The sequence below is a fragment of the Electrophorus electricus genome, chromosome 14 (genome assembly GCF_013358815.1).
Source record: "Electrophorus electricus isolate fEleEle1 chromosome 14, fEleEle1.pri, whole genome shotgun sequence".
Taxonomy (NCBI): Eukaryota; Metazoa; Chordata; class Actinopteri; order Gymnotiformes; family Gymnotidae; genus Electrophorus; species Electrophorus electricus.
The window spans coordinates 4436120-4458052 of record NC_049548.1 but is presented as its reverse complement, the minus strand read 5'-3'; the positions used below and the strand labels follow the sequence as shown (position 1 = coordinate 4458052).

General features: G+C 44.7%; 1 protein-coding gene across 13 annotated transcripts in view; it reads right to left on the bottom strand.

Moving 5' to 3' along the window:
- cacna1g (calcium channel, voltage-dependent, T type, alpha 1G subunit) overlaps window positions 1–21933 on the bottom strand; it is a 152602-nt gene that overhangs the window by 37729 nt on the left and 92940 nt on the right. For 9 of the 13 annotated variants that reach the window (XR_004776808.1, XM_027019414.2, XM_027019419.2 and 6 more), the window contains exons 11-22: window positions 21107–21258; window positions 20397–20582; window positions 20093–20207; window positions 19797–19952; window positions 17326–17391; window positions 14260–14353; window positions 13844–14019; window positions 13181–13654; window positions 12911–13011; window positions 11316–11439; window positions 6284–6352; window positions 5027–5211 (exon numbers count right to left, since the gene is read on the bottom strand). Coding sequence is in view for 12 of the 13 variants with exons in the window: in XM_027019414.2 (XP_026875215.2) it covers window positions 5027–5211; window positions 6284–6352; window positions 11316–11439; window positions 12911–13011; window positions 13181–13654; window positions 13844–14019; window positions 14260–14353; window positions 17326–17391; window positions 19797–19952; window positions 20093–20207; window positions 20397–20582; window positions 21107–21258 (1898 nt within the window). In the remaining variant the exon portion in view is untranslated. The remainder of the gene's footprint in view (window positions 1–5026; window positions 5212–6283; window positions 6353–11315; window positions 11440–12910; window positions 13012–13180; window positions 13655–13843; window positions 14020–14259; window positions 14354–17325; window positions 17392–19796; window positions 19953–20092; window positions 20208–20396; window positions 20583–21106; window positions 21259–21933) is intronic. The other 4 variants (XM_027019417.2, XM_027019423.2, XM_027019415.2 and 1 more) reach the window with 3 other exon arrangements.

Genomic DNA, 21933 nt, shown 5'->3' with positions numbered 1-21933 from the left:
CCAGGGTAAGACAAATCCACAACTGAACTGGTTCAAACACTTCACTCCAATTAGACGTTTTTTTTTTTAAACTAGAACCATTTATTATTATTAAAAATAAGATTTATTATTATGACTGAGATTAAGATCAATAATATTTTAGGAGCAATTTATCCAGGATTCCAAAGGGTTCACCAACTCTGTCTTGCATCTGTAGGTTAACAGAGTTCTCTGTGGCAGGACGCTGCTCTCAGTGACTTCAGCTACAACATGACACGTGTTCGCCGGATTTGGGCGCCATCCCTTACATGCATCACTTCTATTTTCTCTCTCAGAAAAAGAAGAGAGAAAAACAACCTGAGAGAACAAGTAGAGCATAGAGGAGCCACTCTGTCCTGTTGCAGAGGCACACCTTCATTCTGCCTGTAATTAAAGGAGGAGGTAGACAGGCTGGACTTCAGGCAGAGAGACAGACAGAGAGGAAGGAAGAGTTCCAGTCAAGTGCTGCCTCTCTGCTACACACACACACACACACACACACACACACACACATGCTCGCTCAGAGATGCAAACACACACTCACACGCATGCACACACAAACACATATGCACACACGCCACACACACAGCACACACAAAAACTGAGCACATTCAACAAACCTGGACTGTCTACAGAGTCAAATAGGACTATAAGTAGTAAGAACGGAGAGTACACACACACACACACACACACACACACACACACACAAAACCCAGCCATGATATATGCCATGAAGTATAAAAACATCCAGTTCTACTGACAAGCTACAGCCAAGTGCATGTGTACAACAAAACACATTACTCCCAGTCTCTTCTGCTCTCTTACCAACACAAGTAATCTATAAATTAAGAAAAATTTGAGAGACAAAGAAAACAATTCCCAAAGCAATTTGCTAGAGACAATAATAGCTGAAGTACATCTCTAGTGCACCTGAGAACACACAGCTAATCAGAGATCTGTGCAACCAGATCGCACCCGTCTGTGTAGCTCACCTCGTCACTCCCACCTTTTGTTTCCTCCTGGTAATCACACAGTACTGAAAAGCGAACTCATTTTAGGCTGTCCACGGCTTCATTAGCTTAACAATTAAACTGCGCACTGGGCAAGCACTGGGAACATTTACACAGCATTAATTAGAGAATTACCAAGGACAAATATAACTATAGCAGTTCATGGCCATAGCATATTTACATCATATGTCGAGAGAAATGTAGAGGTCAACACAGGACCAAAGTGAAAGTAAGTAGTAACAGAGGTAGAGTGTTGCTTGATGGGTGTTTGATGGGAGGAGTGAATGCTGGCACGCGCGTCTTCGCATTTTGTTGAGATTGATTTAAATGCGCTAGTGGCATGTGTCTTGATTTCCGGTGTAAAGGCGTAACCTTCGGGGTCAGAGGGCTGATAGATGAACACAAGTGAGTGTGTGCTGCTTTAACATATCAGATACATCACCCTGTCTGCAGAACAAAGCCGCATACACACCTCCTGCTGTTCTACTGTAATGACACCATTAATATTCCAGATGACACATGTGGACACACACACACACATACACCCAAACACACAAACACACACACCCAAACACACAAAAACACAAACACACCTCTTACCTCCACCCCACACTCTGAGTAACTCAGCTTACCTCGAGCCTACATTGTCAAGCAGCCCTAACACACATGTGGTCTAGATTACCGAACCCTCTGTGTTCACCTTTACTGGAGGAGCCAAGCTTGCACTGTGGACACATTTTATGATTCTGATATCAGCTTGGACTCCACGCTGGAGTGTATTAACATAAAACCTGGCGACTGAAGAAAAGACTGAGAGTTGAGGAGAAACACTGGAAACTGTGCAGCGATGGCAAGTCCAGCACACAGCCAGCAAGGTGGAGGAGTGCGTCCCTGGGTGGCTAAGCCCTACACCCGACCAGGCCACCTCTGGAATGCCACCACCAGAGCTTCAATTCACATTACTGTCTTTTTTCTTTTGTGAATTACACATAACCGGGACTCACAAGGAAACACACACACACACACACACACACACACACAGACACAAACGTACATACACACACACTTCTTAAAGGTTATTCAATCTTATGTAAAAGACGGTATCACAAAGGCATGGTTTAATCAGGAAAAGGCAAGGTTTAAGCTGTTTGCATGAAGATGCAAGGTACTACACAAAAGATGATACATACTTTGAAATATTCAGACATATTGGAATTAAAGCATGTTTTCTTTTCTGAAGGAACAGACAGAGTTTTGCTTAAGTGTTTTTGGAGAAAACATTGTCCTCTCTGTTGATACGTTGGCCATGATATCTGTACTTCATCATAATTATCATGATTACTTCATTCCTACACAGAGCATTACAAAAATGGTGTATGTCTGTGTTAGAGGGTAAGTGAATAAGTGAGAAAACAGGAAGAGGAGAGCGAGAGCATATCAAACAGAAAGGGAGAGAGAGAGCATAACTTTCAATCAGTGTATGAAAGCATAGTGGAATCTTCTGGTCATATAGATCATCAGCTGTAATCGACTCAGCAGTGTACCTCACTCATTAGTGTGCCTCATCATTAGTGTGTCTCACTAAGCAGTGTACCTCACTCAGCAGTGTACCTCACTCATTAGTGTGCCTCATCATCAGTGTGTCTCACTAAGCAGTGTACCTCACTCAGCAGTGTGCCTCACTCATTAGTGTGCCTCATCATCAGTGTGTCTCACTAAGCAGTGTACCTCACTCAGCAGTGTACCTCACTCAGCAGTGTACCTCACTCATTAATGTGCCTCATCATCAGTGTGCCTCACTAAGCAGTGTACCTCACTCAGCAGTGTGCCTTACTCATTAGTGTGCCTCATCATTAGTGTGCCTCATCATCAGTGTGTCTCACTAAGCAGTGTACCTCACTCAGCAGTGTACCTCACTCATTAGTGTGCCTCATCATCAGTGTGTCTCACTCAGCAGTGTACCTCACTCAGCAGTGTACCTCACTCATTAGTGTGCCTCATCATCAGTGTGTCTCACTAAGCAGTGTACCTCACTCAGCAGTGTACCTCACTCAGCAGTGTACCTCACTCATTAATGTGCCTCATCATCAGTGTGCCTCACTAAGCAGTGTACCTCACTCAGCAGTGTGCCTTACTCATTAGTGTGCCTCATCATTAGTGTGCCTCATCATCAGTGTGTCTCACTAAGCAGTGTACCTCACTCAGCAGTGTACCTCACTCATTAGTGTGCCTCATCATCAGTGTGTCTCACTCAGCAGTGTACCTCACTCAGCAGTGTACCTCACTCATTAGTGTGCCTCATCATCAGTGTGTCTCACTCAGCAGTGTACCTCACTCATTAGTGTGCCTCATCATCAGTGTGTCTCACTAAGCAGTGTACCTCACTCAGCAGTGTGCCTCATCATTAGTGTACCTCACTCATTAGTGTTCCTCACTAAGCAGTGTGCCTCACTCATTAGTGTATCTCACTCATTAGTGTGCCTCATCATTAGTGTGCCTCACTAAGCAGTGTACCTCACTCAGCAGTGTACCTCACTCATTAGTGTGCCTCATCATTAGTGTACCTCTTAGTTTTGGCCTCAGAACCATATCTGAGAAGATTCACTCTCTAAATCCAATAACCTCAGGAAAACAAACAAACAAAAACAAAAAAGGTATTAAAAAAAATGGAACCTATCCTGCCCTCCGTGATGAAACATGGAACGTCATTTGTAAAAGCATGAGCATCCCTGAGTTTCACTAACTGAGCAGCAACAAATGCACATAAATATGGAAAGCAGACACTGTAAATAAACAAACAGTGCTACAATTAAAGACATTTTCTACATATTTCTGCAAACTGCCTTAGTCAAAGATTTAATTCCCCAGAAATCAATACTAATTGTATAAAAATCACTATTTGTTCTTAACTTCAAACAAAAACATGGCATGGATTTGCACTTCTCCCAAGTTAATTTTGTTAGCAGCACTCTTGGCTTGGTGCTGAGCCATATGAAAGAGACCCAGATCACTGAAGAACAATTATAAATTAATGACTGGGGAGAGATGCAGGCAAATTGGCCAGGAAAAGTGAATATTTGATTCTTGTGCTCCTGCTGAATATGTGATAAATCTTTCAGCATCGGAAGGCCTTAAAGAGGTTCTCTTTGCAAAAAAAAGGCAAGAGGCCTACAAACACACACACACACACACACACACACACACACACACACACACACACACACACTGCATGAGAGCACATCATGTAGATCCCTTAGAAAGGGATGACAGAAGCAGAACGTGCTGAAGCAATTTTCCAAGGAAACGCTGTGGTCTGGCAATTTTTGTGCTTTCATATTTACTCACTAACAAGTACTTCATATAGAATAATGGGTGCTGAATGCTGTTCCGTGTACCTCAACATCTACATCGGCATTAAATGTTTTTGTAAGTGATCAATGCAGAGATTTCAATATTAACCTATTCAAAGGCATGTAAGCCTTTCACCCTTTAAGTGAGTGAGATGAGGGGTTTGTGGGTGGGGTGTGGGGTTATTGAGGGGTTGTGGGTTCAGTAAGTAGAGTCAGAGAGAGCGATGTGGAGCTAGTGAGTGAGCTGTGAGGTTAGAGATGGCCTCAGTAAGTAGGGTCTAGGATCAATGAGTGGGGTATGGGATGAGTGAATGGGATGTGGGATTAGTGAGTGGGGTGTCAGAGAGTGGGTGTGGGGCGGGTGAGTAGGGTGTGGGGTTAGTGAGTGGAGTGTAGGGTCAATGAGTGGGGAATGGGATGGGTGAATGGGATGTGGGGTTAATGAGTGGTGTGTCAGTTTAGTGAGTAGGGTGTAGGGTTAGTGAGTGCGGTGTGGGTTTAGTGAGAGAGGTGTGGAATTAGTGAGTGGGGTACTGGGATAGTGAATCAGGTGTGGGGTAGCTGAGTGGGCTGTGGTATTGGGGACTGGGGTGTGTGGTGTTAGTGACTGGGATTTGGGGTTAGTGAGTGGGGTGTGGAGTGCCGTACCGAAGGGGTCGCAGGGTTCGCAGCAGCCTGAGCACACGCAGCATGCCGAGGATCTTAGTGCCGTTGTTGGAGATCATGGACACCAGGATGTCGATGACCGAAATCATCACCAGCATTCCGTCCAAAACGTTCCAGCTGCTCTTCAGGTAGGATTTCTCTCCTAAACACCAGCCTAGGGCCACCACCTTATCACACAAACACAAAATAAAACATTCAACATACAGCAGGACAAACTAGAAATTCCTTCCAAATTCCAAACAAACACAAAAACAATAGTCTTGAGATGAATATGCTGGCAGAGATAGGCAGAAGAGTGATCAAAATAAAAAAAAAAAAAAACTTCCTGCGTCATTGTCAATCTTGCTCATGCTTCAGTATCAGTTCGGAGCTGAGGAGGCATGGCTGCACAGTGCAGTCCTCACAAAAGTGGCCGTAAACAAATCAGAAAAAAACCTCCCAAGGAGCAATGCGAGGTTCCCTAATGATGCTGCTCATGAAGGCATCGAACGACATCATGTCACACGCCGAAGGCCAGGAGCTGTGGCATTCCTCTCATCTCCGCCTGCCCTGGAAAACTTTTTTTTTTTTTTTTTGTCAGGAACCGTTAATTAACCTCCAGTGAGTATGATTATTCTCCAGCAGGCTTTTCATTGGAAATCTCCTGAGTGGGTGTGACCTGACATATAACAGAGCCCTGAAATAGAAACCCTACACCTCCATGAGTGACACGTGTGAACTTTTCTCTCTTCTCTTGAGAGACCCCGGCATGCTCCCCCATTTCAATGCTGGTGATTTAAATATCTGGCAGACTATTCTTCCTGTATGGCGTTAGTAAGTGTGGAGATGAGGCCTGAAGGGATATCTGCTGGCCTCGCCTTAATTAATCCAGATATTTACTTATCTTAAGCCTGTGTGAGACGCCGCACTTGCAAAGGTTTTTAATTCAGCTGTCTGAAGTGAGGTAAGGCTGTCAGAGATGGATTTTAATAGACTGCTTTACTCTTTGTTGCAGTCACTGGAAATGTCATAGGAAGAGATTGAATAGAGGTAAAATGATATGAGCCGCTTCTGAGCCCAGTAGCCTGCCACGAAAGTGTTCTGACCAATCTACTGTAGTCACTGTGATCTAAAACAGACACGCTGAGCACTTAAAAAAGTCATATGGAAACAAAGCTGTTCCGTGTTTGGTTTGTGTGTTAGGAAGAGGTGGAGTTCTGTTACCCCCATCAGAGTGACCTGTCAAACGCTGTCACTCACCTTTATTGTCATTTCGGTCACAAAGATGGCAGTGAAGATGTAGTTGGACAGAGTCAGGAAGATGCGCTCCTGTGGAGAGAGGCAGGATCAGATCGAATGTGTGTGTTTGTGTGTGTGTGTGTGTGTGTGCGTGCGTGCGTGTGTGTGTGTGTGTGTGTGTGTGTGTGTGTGTGTGTGTCTGCATCGCATAGCAGATTAGAGATTAGAGGTGCCTCCTGTGAAGTCATCTATGGAACTGTTACTCTTCCCACACACAGAGTATTCCACAAGCATTAACACACACACACACACACACACACACACGCATTTACACATGCCTGCTCAGCAGAGAAGACACATTTCATCAGTCTCAGTAGGTAATGCTAGATGCCACAGTAGGTAGTGATGACTGTAGGTTTCCTTCTCCGAAGTGAGATAATACTTGGCTCCCATTTTCAGTTTGTTAAACTGAGTGTAACATGAATCAGGCAGGTAGTAAAAGGTGAAACAGAAACGGCACAGCTTAATTACCTGGAAGAAGGGAAAGGGGTTAGGGCAGTGAAAAGGGCATGCATTCCCAAACACACGTTAACAATAGCATCAGCAAACTACACCAGGGTCACGGAGCCTGGCTGCTTCTTTCCAGAACTCGTGCATTCTCTCTTCTCTCTCCCTCACTGCCAGTCTTTCCTCTCTCTCTTCCTCACTCTCTCTCTCCTCTCCCTCCTCTCTTTCTTTCTCTCCCTCTCTCTCTCTCTCTCTCTCTCACTCTGTCACTAGGTTTCTCTCCTTCTGTCGCACACGGCCATCCCACGCACCAGGTGCTGCAGTTTCCACCTCTCTGCTCTGACCTGTGCCAGCACTGTGCACTTCGCTTTCCATCAGCGACAGTCCATCCTGTCAACAATGCCGCCCCATCAGAGCGGTGGCCCTCTCCGTCCTAACGAGCGCTCTGCAGCATGCCTGGGCCCGCACTACGGAAGACTCTCCCAGATTTCTGCATTGCCAGTCCTGCTGGGTAGCTGAGTTCATAACAGGATGCTCAGCTGGCTGGAAGTCCATGGTCTGATGGCTAGCTGATAGCCAGATTCTGGTATCCCTCACCCTGCAGTACTTCACTTAGCATCAACATATGCCACTGGCTTATGGTAATGGCCCTCAGCACTGGGAGAGAGTCTCAAATGCACATGATTGCTGTCCAGTCTGTGTGAAGGGTTCTATGTAAATAAGGAGGGGCCAGAAGACAATGAGGAAGAGGTCAGGGGCAGGGGTAGCCAACTCCGACAGGAGCCCGTGTGCTTAAAAGACTTTTTATCATGGCTGCCACAAACTTGGCCCAGGATGGAAGGGCTAGAGCAAAGGACACAATGCGCAAAGGGATGAGAATGCGACCCCAGCACTTCGTTACCTTAAACAAGAGCCATGGAAAGAAAACAAGCAGCCGAGCTGGAATGCAAACAACGTCATCTCCCCCGCTTGTTCAGAGCCTTCCTTCTTTGTCTGAGACACAGTGCCTTGGGACTGTGTTTCCCATGACCCCCCACTTCCAGCAGACCCAGAGAGCCATGGCAGCAAGCTTTCAGCCCCCTCCCTGCCATCTGAGAGCCTCGTGCTGACATCATCGCTATGCTCGTTGCTGTTTTTGAAAACAGGATGACGTCTTTGCCATTCCAATCTGCTGGGAGGATATGTTTTCATTCATCATGTGTCCGTGTACTGTATGTGAGTGTGTGTGTGTGTGTTTGTGTGTTTGTTTGTTTGTGTGTATGTGTGTGTGTGTGTGTGTATGTGGTCAGGTGTATATGCAAGTTCATGAATGAGGAAAAGCAAAGAGTCTTAGTGCTGGATCCCTGAAGGGACAAAGACAGTGTGTCTAGTCCACCAAACCCACAGGCAAACGCATCCAGCACACACTGATTCCACAGCCCTGGGTTTCTTCCTCATTCGTCTCTCATTAGTTCAGGTTCTGAAAAGGCACGCATGCTGAACCACACCTGGCCTTGACAGGGGGCCCAGGTGCTGGCTCTGAAGGCATTTGTTAATATCTAAATGAAAAAATGTCTCACATGAAGTATTAATGCTACATGTCTGTGCGGGTAGCAGTGAGGTACTTGTTACCATAAAGAAGATTTGTCATGGAGATGTGACTGGCATAAGAGCAGGAACCAATGCATTACATTAAAGTTAAAAAGTTCTTAAAATTCACAGACTGGGGTTGGAAGGTAAAGAGACATGGATGAAAAGAGGGAGAGGGAGAGAGGGGGCCATGGAGAGAGGAGAAATAGTGTGTGAGAGAGAGACAGAGCAATATAGGGAGAAAGGAGAAGCAGTGACAGAGAAAGAGAAAGAGAGAGAGAGAGAGAGAGAGAGAGAGAGAGAGAGAGAGAGAGAGAGAGAGTGAAAGGCTGTGTATGCTCCCAATGGTTTAACTTTAATTCATGTTAAGTTTTATCATGTCAAACTCAAAAAGTCAAAGTGCAGGCAACACCAGCATTTACTCTGATTTCTGTAGCTGTACACTAGCAAAATTACTAGAATCTGTTTCACCTAAATTACTACAATGATCCCACACTGAATACTTACAGAATAAGCCTACAAGTAATTCTTCTAAACATACACATATACAAATTCATGCACATATACACCCCCCCCCCCACACACACACACACACACTCACACACACACTCGTACATGTAGATGAGTTCCGCTATGTTCTTAGGGTGATATATATAATGCCTTTAGGCGGAGGTGAAGAAGCCCTAAATCTCCAGGGGCTAGGAGGATTGCGCAGATTACACAAATTACGCCTGACGAAAACGAACAAATGGAAAACATGGCTCCCGGGCATGACATGTTGTGTCAATTTCACACGAGGAAGCCTTTGGATCTCCTATAGCAGGCATCTACATATGTTAATATGGCAGGCAGACAGACCGAGGCAGGTACGGACGTGCAGCTCCACCCCGTCAGCACAGGCGGGGCACCACTCCCTGGCACCAACAGGTAACAGCTGGAGCTATTCGATGCCCCAAACACCACAACCTCAGTGAGGAATGTACCGCCATGGCCTACACAATCTCATCACTTACCACATGAAAAGCCGCTGAAGGCACTTTGAAAAGTTTGCCAACATTTTAAATAATTTTATTTGAATTTCACAGACTGGATGGAGTTACTCTTAAGTTCCTTTAGTGGTTCCTTTAGATCACAGACATGTCTGAGGACTTGGTAGTCAAACATCAAGGGATAGCAAATTTTCCACAAACACAAACTTTACTTTCTAGTTGACATTTGGAAATTAAAATTGTATATTTAGTCCTTCTGTATATCCTTAACCCTGGTAGCCTCATTTATGTGAAAGCTGTGAACCCTGAAAACGTCCCTACCCTGAAACGTCTTGAAACAGTTTAGAGCAGTGTTTTACACCTGACCCCTTACTCCTTTGGCACTGGGGTCGCACTCAAAGGAATGTCATTGCAAGCACAGACATGGCAGCATTGCCTGCTTTTCGGTTTCCAGCACTTGTTGCAGAAATTACCAGTTAAACTACAATTCCTCTGACATTTTGGAATATGCATAATTTAATTTGATCACAGGATTTGCTCACAGTAGTAACTCCACTGACCACTGAATTTATCTGAAGAAAAGGAAAAAAGAACTTAATCATAATGCTTGTTTCATCCTGAATAAGTTTTAGAAAAGTCTTACAGTTAAACGGTGGCTTTAGGGACCTCTAAGCCATTTCTGTGCTGTTTTTGACAGCTCAGTACAAATTGTACTAATTTTTATAGTATATATTACATCTGCACATTTGTAATCATGATCATTATATACTCATGCATATTTGACTTTATGCACTGTGAGTGCCCTCTGTGCAAATATCACGCTGATCTGAGTCATGAGCTGAGATTTTCCCCTGCTAAAATAATGGGAAAATGAACAGAATATAAAAATACCAAGGCTGCCATCTCCGAGGTTGCCCGTGCTTCCTGTCAGCTGGGACCCCGTATGCAAATGCTATGCCAAGGTCTGGCCGAGCTAAGGAGTCTTTCATCAATAGCAAGGAGGAGCTCCAGATAAGGGAACTGTAAGATGCTTAAAACAGACTCTTCACGAAATACCGCCCACGTCTATCAAATAAAGGGTGAAAAGAATGTCTCACACTTCAAATCAACATCATCATCCTCTACACAGCTATAAACATTTTGTCATCTATTTTTGACATCTTGACAGTACGATGGATGAGATGCCACCTCAGGCTAATGTAATCTCTCTGAAGCCCTTCCGGCTGACAATGTCCATGGCTCCCCTGACCTTTGCTTCAGTCACTTTTATTCTGCTGCCCCGTGTGTCACACGAGAGCTCAGATAGCTGTCACAAACAGTACACAGCCCAAACTGATAATGAGAAGCAAATCTTTTAAGCCAAGCTGATCCATCCTTCAGAATGTGAGAATTAGAAAAAGTCATCTTTCCACGTTTGTCCATGAAATCCAGAATAATCGTTCTCTAAGGAAACATGTCAAATATTAAGCTTTCATTTTCAATAGACTCAAATACAGCAAACGCTAACTTTGTTTTGTGAGGCACGGATTGAAAATACCTCCTGAAGCTAACTATTTAAAATAATTGCATTATCAAAAATAGGCCTTATATGAGCTTTTAATTATTCTCTCACAATTATGTCATGTTCTTTAAAGATCAGGTGGGATACGGTGTATGTGTGTGTGAGAGAGAGAGAGAGAGATAAAGAGAGAGAGACATTGTCTCTTAACTTTTGATTTAAGCTTTTTTGTTTTACGAGCTTTCTGAAAATGTAATGAGGATTGTATTAGTTATGTGGGTAAGCATGTCTAGGACCCATTCTAACCAATCAGGCATAGAGTTGGCCTTGCAGATAATTAAATCAATTACCACTACATTGACTGAGCTTTGCCTTTGACAGATACAAACCGAACTAATGAGTTTGGTGCTCAGCGTGCTCAATACTGTCCTTCACATTTCTGACTGTGTATCCTAAAGGTGTGCATTTGTTTGTATGCATGAGGACTCACCGCACTTTTTGGGTCAATCCAGGGCCTCTCCATAGCAATGGTGATACAGTTGAGGAAGATTATGACAAGGACGATGTGATCAAACATTTTGTGGGTGATAATCTTATTGCAGCTCACACGGAATCTGCAAGACACAATTGAGGAGTCAGGCATTTAGAAGACCGATACAGTGTGAATGGTCTGATAACAAAATGGATGGGCTAATTATACTGCAGTGGAGTGTGAGATAAAGCCATCCATTAGGTAAGCGGCTCCACCACCTGTATCCAGGCAACCATACACAACATGACCCTAAAGATTTGTTGATAAAGAGGTAGTGTTTATAGATGCGATTGAATAAGCAAAAGTGCAGCTAGACTAAGTTCTTCTCCACAAACAGCGGCTGTGGGACAAAATGGGCCAGCAGCTCCCTTACCCCTTCATGTTTATATGAAGTTAAGTAAAATATTTGGAGTTTAAGTTGCATTCTGCTGCATTCTACAAATGACTAACTGACACGATCCTGACAATGGCTAAGTCACATGATCCTGACAATGACTAAGTCACATGATCCTGACAATGACTGACTAAAGAGCTGTCATGTTATGTAATTACAGAAGAAAAACAGATATAGCTCCACAACCCTGGGCAACATCACTTCATATTTCCCTGCAACCTACTCACATGGAATGTTGAATAATTCCTATCATTTTCTATGATTGACTGCTGTCATTACCAAGTAGGTCTCATTTTCTGTTCAATAAATGAGGCTAAAACGTTTGCTGTTATGATAAAGATAAAGTTTGAGTCAACACTGAAAGTGAAAAACAAATAATCTGTGGCTGTTTCTCGAAAGAGGAAAAGTTTTGTTCAGTGTAAGACATGCCTATTTGTTAATGTTTATTTCTGCCATGTCTAGTTCTTAATCAAACAGACTTGGCAAACCAGGTTCAGGTTTTGGAAGTGTAGAATTATATATTCCATGAATGTATATACCTCTATACTGTATATACTGCATGTGTGTTTAGCTACAAGAGTTGCAATGGGGTTAAATGAATAAATAATGTCCACGACTTCAGTGTCTTTCTAACTTGGTGTGATATCATGGAATTCATGCACAAGAGGAAGGAAAGCAACTCCAAAGTGTTGTCATGCCAACCTCCTCTCAGCTCACCTCTCTCGAGCTGCAAGCGGAGAGAGGGGACAGTGTGGATTCCCTGACTTCCAGCAGGGAACAGCCATGGCACCTAGGCATACAAATGCAGACCCCCACATGCAGACAGCACTGCATGAGTCAGCTGATCCAGAGTCAGCTTGGGAGTACTCGGTATGGATGGAAGCCGCGTCATTCTGTACACACTGACGGAGAAGTGTACCAAGCAAAGCTAGGATTTTTCTACTCACTTCTGCTCATATAATCACTGCATCGGCCATGAAGCTTAGTGGGCAGAGACATGCTTCCATGGTTGGGATTGGGAGGAGGGGGTGTGGGACAGCTGTGGGGAGGCTAAGAGCTGCGGGAGCATGTCACGTGCTCACTGTGAGCCACATGGGAATGGGGGCCCAATTCCCTAAAGGGGCATTCTGAGCAGGCACAGCGTGGGATGCAGCCTCACCTGGACTCAGAGGGGAACAGGTAGAGAGACCAGGTGCTCCTCTGCCTGCACCATGCAGGCTGCTTCCGCTCGAACCAACGGTAGAGGCGCGCCCGGCGACTCTGCAGTGAGGAGAAGACGTGCAAAGGGGAAAAGACGAAAGTCAAGCGCATATGACTGTCGGCAGAAGCTGCCGTTACCTTCTCACAGGCAGCAAATGGTGCACAGTACCACCATGTAGAATCCAGCGTATCAAATAAACAGTCATGGCTGCTGTCGTGGCATTCTCACCAGGTTCCCCTCGTCATCGCCGTTGTCGTCCTCGCTGGCGTGCTCGTCCAGCGAGAGGCGTGTGGCGGCCCCTGTGGGCGAGCCCTTGCCATTGCTGAGCAGGCCGGGCGGCCGCGTGCTGTGCACGCTAGCCGAGCGGTGCAGGTAGGGCACCTGCAGCGTGTCGGCTGGCAGTTCGAAGGAGCCGCGCGTCTCCAGAGACTCCATGCGCCTGTGTCGCGGCCTCTGACCGAACGAGTCTGTCCGCGAGAGCGAGGCGTCGTCGCCCTCCAGTGCGCCTTCGCGGAAGCCGCCGGAGCACTCCTCGTCCGAGCTGGAGTGGCCGTCGCCGGACAGCAGCGAGCGTCGCTCGCCCGACTGCCGTTTCTGCCGCTTGAGGCTGGGCGCGCGACCCACGCTGTTCCAGCTGGAGCGGCGGCTGGTCCAGCTGCTGCCTGAACTCCAAGGGGCGTGCGGAGAGCTCCGAGCGCTGGACTGCGACAGGAGAGGGAAGTGGTCATGCAATCATTACACTTATGACATTTTCTAATGACATGTCAGAAATGACTAATTCTTTGCTTTCTATACACATGCTACTGTTCAGTTATCAAGCTGCTTTCAAGCTGACTAGTCCACCCAGTGGTTGGAGAGATCCCCCCCCTGACTTAGCCCGACCGCACTAACTGGAGATTTCTCCTGGCAGTTGGGGTCCACGGAGACGCTGCTGCCCCTGCGGGATTCGTGAGCAGGGTCTCCTCCTCCTGAGATCTTGGGCACGGGCATGGGCGTGGCGGCCGTGTGGGTGATGAGAGGAGGCGTCAAGCTGGCCTTCAGATCCACGTGGCCATTGATGGGTGCTACTGCAATCAGAAAGACAGCAATAGGCAGGGCAGATCCCCTTTGACATCAAAGTTCCTCAGAAAACATGGCAGAGGACTAAAGAATACTGATGTGTATATTAAGCATTTCCTAGTCTGATGCTCTGCATAGCATCTGTCAAAATAACACAATGCCACAGGACATAAAGGTTGCAGATGCCTCCCAGCTTGTTGGTGTAACTTTTTATGAAGGGAAATTCATTTACGCACGCATGCTCTCACCAGAAGAGGCTGACACATCCTTTTTGCTTCCACGCACATCATCAGCACTTCGGGCATAGGAGTCTGCTTCTGAATCTGACTTGGAGGCATCACCCTTCATCAAACGGAGAGAACAAAAGAGCATTGGTCAGTAGGGGGCAGGAGATGGGCGGTGACCGAGGTCGGTGCAGTGAGGGATTAGAAGCAGAGGTGGGCAGGTGGAAGTGAGCGTGTCCCCGCCCATCACCCCCCCACCCCCTAGCAACCCTCTCTGTCAAAGGTCAGAGGGTGACTGGTGTCCATGGGAGAGTCATCCAGGTCTGGGGGTAGTCCACAACCAATACAGTGCCTGCATGCATGGACAGTCTCATCCTGCAGTACCACTCTGAAACCACTGCAATCAACGTATTAGCTGTTTGCTTATCTAAGGTCTAAATATTTGTCAAATGTATCATTCACATGTATTTCTGAGAGAATGATCTCATGATCAAACCATCTGCTTTGTTTGTGTAAGGGTGAATCCACATGGTGTGGAATATGTGTGGGTTTTCCCAGCCCACTAGAGGAGCAGGACCAGTACAGCCGACATGTCCAGTAATCAGGCTGTAGAAATAAACACAGCTATTTTTATCAGGGGGCTTATTGCTTTATTTTGCCTGTATTACCCTCCCTCTCACCTCTAGTCTCAAGAAACCCAGTGTTTCAGTGTGGTGTAGCGTAACATTTCAACCCTGCTTGGTTTGTCTGAATAGCAATAACGGTTGAGAATCTTAAATTCTCTCTCTCTCTCTCTCTCTCTCTCTCTCTCTCTCTCTCTCTCTCTCTCTCTCTCTCTCTCTCTCTCTCACTCTCTTTCTTTCTCTTGTGGTCAGGGAATTGAATCTCTATATCTGTATGCAAGGGGTCATTCAAAGATTTCATGATTTTTAAAGCTTAAAATAGCTTTCCATGGTAGTCCTCTCTATCTGAATGATGCCTGCTGATATCTACCATAAAAAACTGGTTTGAGCATGTGGCATCCTAATAAACTAGGCAATTAACCACACTTGGCCATGGACCTTCTCCCAAACTAATTATTTTGCAATCCATTTCAGCATGTGATTTTCTAGTGATCTACCATGTATAAGATCAGAGAGAGAAAGATACCAGGAACTATTCTGACAAACCTTTCCAACTAAGAACAATGTCTCCCATTAGTTTCACAAAACATTCAAGTGGGCTCAGGTTTTCAGGCAATTATTTCTGTGAAGACAACTGTTGAATGTGAGAGTGGATGATAGATAAATTAGATTTACACTAAGTCTGAAACTAGTGGGATCATTGAACTGCTAGACACATCACAATAAAACAGTAATTATTTCACATCATAGCTAAAACAAAGTAAACATGATTTGCCATTACATTAAAACACAACAACAAAAACAAAGAACCTTCAAAAAGTTATCTGGAACTGAAATCTATTGTCATGGTACGGCCCCTTCCTCCTCAAATTTGTGTGTGTGTGCGCGTCTGTGTGTGTGTGTGTGTGTGTGTGCGCATCTGTGTGTGTCTGTATTCCCACACCCTCTTGTGTCGTTCACCTGATCCCTGTTGTGTGTAATTGTCATGTGTGTATATAAGTCTCGTATCGTATCATCAAAGTGGTCAGCGTTTGATCCAAGTAGTCTGTGTTAAGACATGTATTTTACATGTGCAATAAAAGGTATGTTTATGTTCAACGTGCCTCGTCCCCGCATCCTGCTTAACCTTCGTCCGTCACATCTATAAGGCAGGAGAGGGATTCTTGCCCCACCCACAGTTAAAGGTACAACAACATAAGCACAGCTGTGATAGGCTGAACTCAGCAGAGTGACACGGCAACCATTATCAGCATCAGGCCATTATCATCTCTTATTGGTCTTTGGATGCTGTTGGCTTTTAGCCTAGCTTTAGTACCATTTGTGCAATTTGTTCAGTGCTGGGCAGTGGAGTCAGCTAAGACTGCTAGTGTGGAATAGGCCTGGCTATCTGTCTCAGCATTCTCACAGGGCCTCTCTGAGCGTAGATCAGGTGGACTAAGACAATATCCTCTGGCTGCTGGCATTTTCACTGACCTGTCTACACTTCAGAATCTAGAAAAATTGGTAGATGCACTTGGCTGATTCCATCCTCAGAAGTTGCTAAACAAAACTCTTTTAACCGGAAAGCCCTAGATCACTTAGAGGAAGGCAGTGCCAATCTGCTTGGACAGCACCTTCATTATAAGCTGCATGTATATCATTTGTTCAGAAGAACAAGTCTTAATTTGGAAAGTGTGCGGGGGAAAGATAAGAGACTCAAGCAGGCTTATCATTTTGACAGTCAAGTCCTCATATGGACTGTGGAGAGAGGAGATATTTTAGGGAGAGTCTTCGTTTGTTGGGGGTGATCAATGGAAGTAAGCAAGGCAAATTCCTAAGACATGGCGGCTAGTGTTTGTCACTCCTCACCACCTCCCCTTGCGAGTGTCACCTAGCACAGCTGCACAGATGGAGAAACATAAAGAGGATGTCCGCAAAAACAATCAGACCGAGTCTCCTCCACAGGATCAGGAACTGCTCACTGGATTGCTTTCACAATCGCTCAGGCTCCAATCTCACTGTCTGATTATTCAAATGGACAAAAGAAATAATGGAAGTTTGAGTCTCACCAATGTCATCGTACGGTGAAAAGCTATGATAGCAAACAGAATGAAACGCAAAGCGGGCAAAGCACTCTGGCATGTGGAATAGCACTTCAAGCCATTTGTGATTTGAAGCCATGAGTGATTTCAAGTCAGTTTAAAAGTGACTTCCCATTTCTTTTGTTTGCTTTCGTTCAGTAGTCTGGCTGGCTTTGCCTGCTTTTACTGTCTTTTTTTCCCTAAGCCCAAACATGTCTTCTCAGCCAGATAAAATAAAGACATTTTGCTTGCATTGTGTTTGGCCTGCTGGCTGCGAGCAAGTGAACCTGAAGAGGGACTTTGTGTCAAATCTGCTTCTACGCAAACAACCACAGTGACAACGTCCACAAACGCTGGGGTCCTCCAGGTGAGTCTCACTGGGTTACGCCATGCGGAGTGCTACATACCCCTGAGTCTATGGGCAGCTGAATACAGCTCAGCTGGCCATGCAAGTCTTCCCTCTTGGCCAGCTCCTAAAGTAGAGATGTGTTAGGTGTTTACCACAAAGGGAAAAGTTATTGATGGCAAAAGAGTACAGAGGCGATGAGCAAGATTATGAAAAAAAGAAATGCACACATGGATTCATCAGTATAATCTGGATGATGTTCCTTTGTCGTGTAACACTTTGGAGTGATGTAAACATTACTGTCATGTGTTTTGGTGGAGATGAGATGGACGTGGAGTTTGAGAGTCTCTTCTACTGCATACCAAATAGATTTACCTTTACTGGAAAATGCATGTGGCATTAAGTGACAGCTTCTATGTAATAAAAGAAAAGAATTGCCTCTAGAGTAGTTAGAGGTTAATGCACATTGAACGTTAGCAAATCTGTTTGATAGAGCCAATGAACTTGATTGCAGTGGTGAAAGATCTTAATGAGGATAGACTCTCAAATTGTTTTAAATGAACATTATCTTCCGAGTTATAAAGAGGTTGGCAGAAAATGCTACTTTGACAGTGTGACCAGAAAGCACAACAAGAAAAGATTTACACATGCTAGAGGGGCAGCTGACCAGTTCCCTGCGATAGTTAACCAATTACAGCCAATATAGCACTCCCATTCGATTGCTGAAGGAGTCAACAAATTGATATTACAGGCTAGTGTGAGTGAGATCAGCTATTTGCAGGGATGTTATTGTGTGGAGGGATTTGCAATATACTACTGCTAAGGCGTTCATCCAAGCCCTGCATCTCTCTGCTTAACATACCTCATTCATCTGATAGTTTCCCTAGCAACCCTGACGCACAGTAAAGTTCGGCCAACTAAAAATAAACTCCGTGTCTGAAGGAAAGGATGTGGGTTAAAAAATTAAGCAAACAGCTTTAGGATGCACTGGGGGGAAAGAGCAGACTACATGTGAGGCTAAAGCTCAAAGCCTGTTGGCACAATAGCATCCAAACCTACGCACTTCTGAATTTACATATTTAGCTAGGCCAAGAAAAATGCTGGCCAGCTAATTGAGGGCTATCTTTTGTTATTTACAATAGACCATTTATTTTTGAAGACTTTGGAGTAGCTAACATAATTTCCTTTTAACTGCTATTATGCAATGTGAAAGCTATTTCAATCTGGCAGACAAGCATGTGAAAAGCTACCAAGCAAGTTCACCTTATAAAGTGGAGATGGTTTCTGCTACAGCCACTGCATAGCTTTCTCCAAACACACTAGCTGCCTTATTTATCTGGGCATTTAACTTTGTTTGCGCAAGGAAGTTCAATGTCACAGTCATTAGATTGGAAAATAACAAATGCTTCATGTTGTAACTGGCTTTCTTACCCGTTTTGCCTCAGCAAAACATTTATGCATTTGTTAATTGCCCTAGGAAATAATGAAGAACCTGCCAATCAAATTTTTTGTTATCTTCAGAATCTGCTATGTGATGAAGAGGTCAGTGAGAGGCCCTAGTTAGAGAAAGGGGTTGACTAAATTAAATTTCTTGGGCCCAGATAGCATAACGTGAGCAGCATATGTTAAAGTGGTTAGCAGCAGTAATTTCAGAAATGTGATCAATGTCTGGGTCGTGATGAATAACTTTTACTGTAGCCAAGAATCTCTGCATGTGCACGTGGCTTTAGTAATTCATACCACCAGAATATTTCAAGAAGTGCTCTTGAGAATAGCTGAAAAATTACTTGACAGATTTTTCCTCCACGCAGTTCCATTTCCACCGTAATGCTAAATGTTAAAAATGTGCCCTTTATTGTTGTCTCTCCAAAGAGAGCAGATCAAAGCCTTTATGTTTTTACAGCTTGCGGCGAGAGAGATGGTGTTCAATTAAAACAGCGCAGAAGCCGCTCTGCGTCTCTTTTCAAAGGCAACCCCCTCCACTCAAAGAGATCCGTAGATATAGCCCTCATAAACCTGTGATTTATTCAGGGGCTATCCTTTCTCTTGCCCTGTTTTCTTTGTGTCTGTCTGCCTGTCACGGGGGAATGGTTGCTATGTGCTGGGCGATAAGTTGTTGCATAAGAGCACGGAAAAGAAAAACAAAAGGGAAACTGAGGGAAGGGTGCAAGACAAGCACTGAAAGGTGAGCAGCACACAGAGCTGGACGGACGGTAGCAGGCGCCGCCACACTCGACAAAGAACATGGAGCTCACCACTGCCTGCTGAAAAACGAACACCGTTAGACAAAAAGAAAGAGGAGAGATGAAGAAAGCAATAGAGAATAGCTGGGGGGGGTGGGGGGCACACACTTGGCGTAGGATCTGTCAGACAGGAATGGGAAGAATGGGAAAGGCAGCACGGATAAAAAAAAAAAAAAAAAAAGGGCGGAGCTTGGAGGACTGAAAGAAGATGGAGAGACAACAATAAAGTTAAAAAAGTAGGGAGGAGAGGGTGATCACATGGGGAACCAATGCCGAGGCTTTGCCCTACCTCAGTCTGGAAGCCCTCCACCAAGATGGCCACTAGCAAGTTGAACAGGACGTAGTTCCCAAAGGTCATAAGGGCAATGAAGTAGAGGGCAGCCACAGGTGACGTGGAGGCCATGCCATTATACAGCACTTTATTCCAGTCCTCCTGGGTGAGGATCTAATATGGGTCAGAGAGGTCCATGTTATGCCATTGCCAAACACAAGACCAAGAAAAACCCTAGAGCAAATTTTGGTTTCTACAACAAAGCTGCTTTGAAATGACATTCTGAAAGTGGCAAGGGCCCATTGCAGACTCACCTGAAACACCGTGACAATGGCCCAAAGCAAAGAGTCGAAATTCTTGCGGTCAGGCATCGTGTCACCATCTCTCTCAGAGCCGAACTTACAACCAAACAGGTGCATGCCCAAAATACTGTTTCAAACACAGGGAAGGATTTCAGCATGTTACAAACATTAGCCTGGTCCAGAATCATTCAGTGCTCAGAGTGAGGTACAGCCAATGGCCTGGTGTGTGGTGCGGACTGATTCATTAATACTGCCATTATTACTGTTTTCGAGCAAGGTTTCGTAAACGAGTGGCCTGCTCCTTGTCCATTCTGACCTGAAGATGAAGATGAAGAGCATGAGCAGCATGCAGAAGGTGGCTACGTTGTCCATAGTCTTCATCAGGACCACCAGCTGCCTCTGCAGAGCAGGCATGAAGCGCACCAGCTTCAGCACACGCATGAGTCGAAAGGTCCTCAGCACGGATAGACCCCCACCTTGCTGACCAACAATCTCCCAAACACTGTGGGACACACACACACATATGCACGCACACACACACAAACACGCACAAATGCACGCTCACACAAACACACACACACACACACACACACACGCACGCACACAAAAACACACATGCATGAATGCACACACAAACACACAGTGTAAAAGTTGCCAATGTGCATGTACTACATTATCATGCTCTTCATAAATGGTCTTATTAAACAGTTAAACAGTAACATCTCAAAACACCTGAAATTTCAGATGCCTTTGCATATATAAAGCAAATTCAACTGTGAAAACTGTGATAAGCAGACAAATATTAAACTGAACTTGCCATCCTGACAGCTGACAGTCATCTCACTGAACAGCTACCAGATGTCACATTACACAGAAATGGCTGCAATTTGTCACACTGGCACTGATGTGAAGTAGGTGCCAGAGTGCGTTCAAACAACGCTGATGAACACAGGAAAAAACGACATCCCCTTGATGACGCTGACAGAATATTTCTAAACTCTGACGGAATTGACTGCAACCCAATACCTGATTACCACGATGATGCCGTCAAAAATGTTGTAGGGGTTTTTGATGTAGCCAAACGGGCCATACACAAGGAGCTTGAGGAGCATCTCCAGGGCGAACAGGCTGGTGAAAACGATGTTGCTGATCTCCAGGGCATTGGTGAGCTCCTCCGGCTACCATGTGGGTGCCACAGGAACAGAGGCACAGGAACAGGAAGCCAAAAAGAGACAATTAGAGAAAGAAAAAATCCCAATACACACATGCCTTCTTTATAACAACCATAAAGAGAGAAGAACAATTCATGCTAAACTGTCTGAGATGGTAATGCCTTATTTCAAATGTTTCATTCAAGTTTACTGCTATGTGCAAAGTGTAAATATTATCCTAGAAAAAGTTAATTTCAATTAGTATTGAGTTTCTTAGCAATAAACAAACAAATAAATAAATAAAAAAAAGATATGACAGAGTAGAAAGCATCAGTTACAACCAAGCCTGAGCACTTATTTACATCAGCTAATTAGGTCAGGAAATTTCTTGTATCTGTAATGGGTTACATCATATCTGCACTGTGAAACACAACCAAACACTGCAGTGTAAACATGGTGCCAAACTAGAAATGGAAACTAAATACAGCACTGGGCAGAAATGGAAGAAGATCTATAAGCAAATCACTCACAGTCCATCATTTCTTACATGATAGATAGATAGATAGATAGATAGATAGATAGATAGATAGATAGATAGATAGATAGATAGAGAGAGAGAGAGAGAGAGAGAGAGCAAGGGAGATAGAGAGTTGCTGAGTATCTGGGACTGTCTGTTAATGATAGCTGGACTACTTTTAGCTG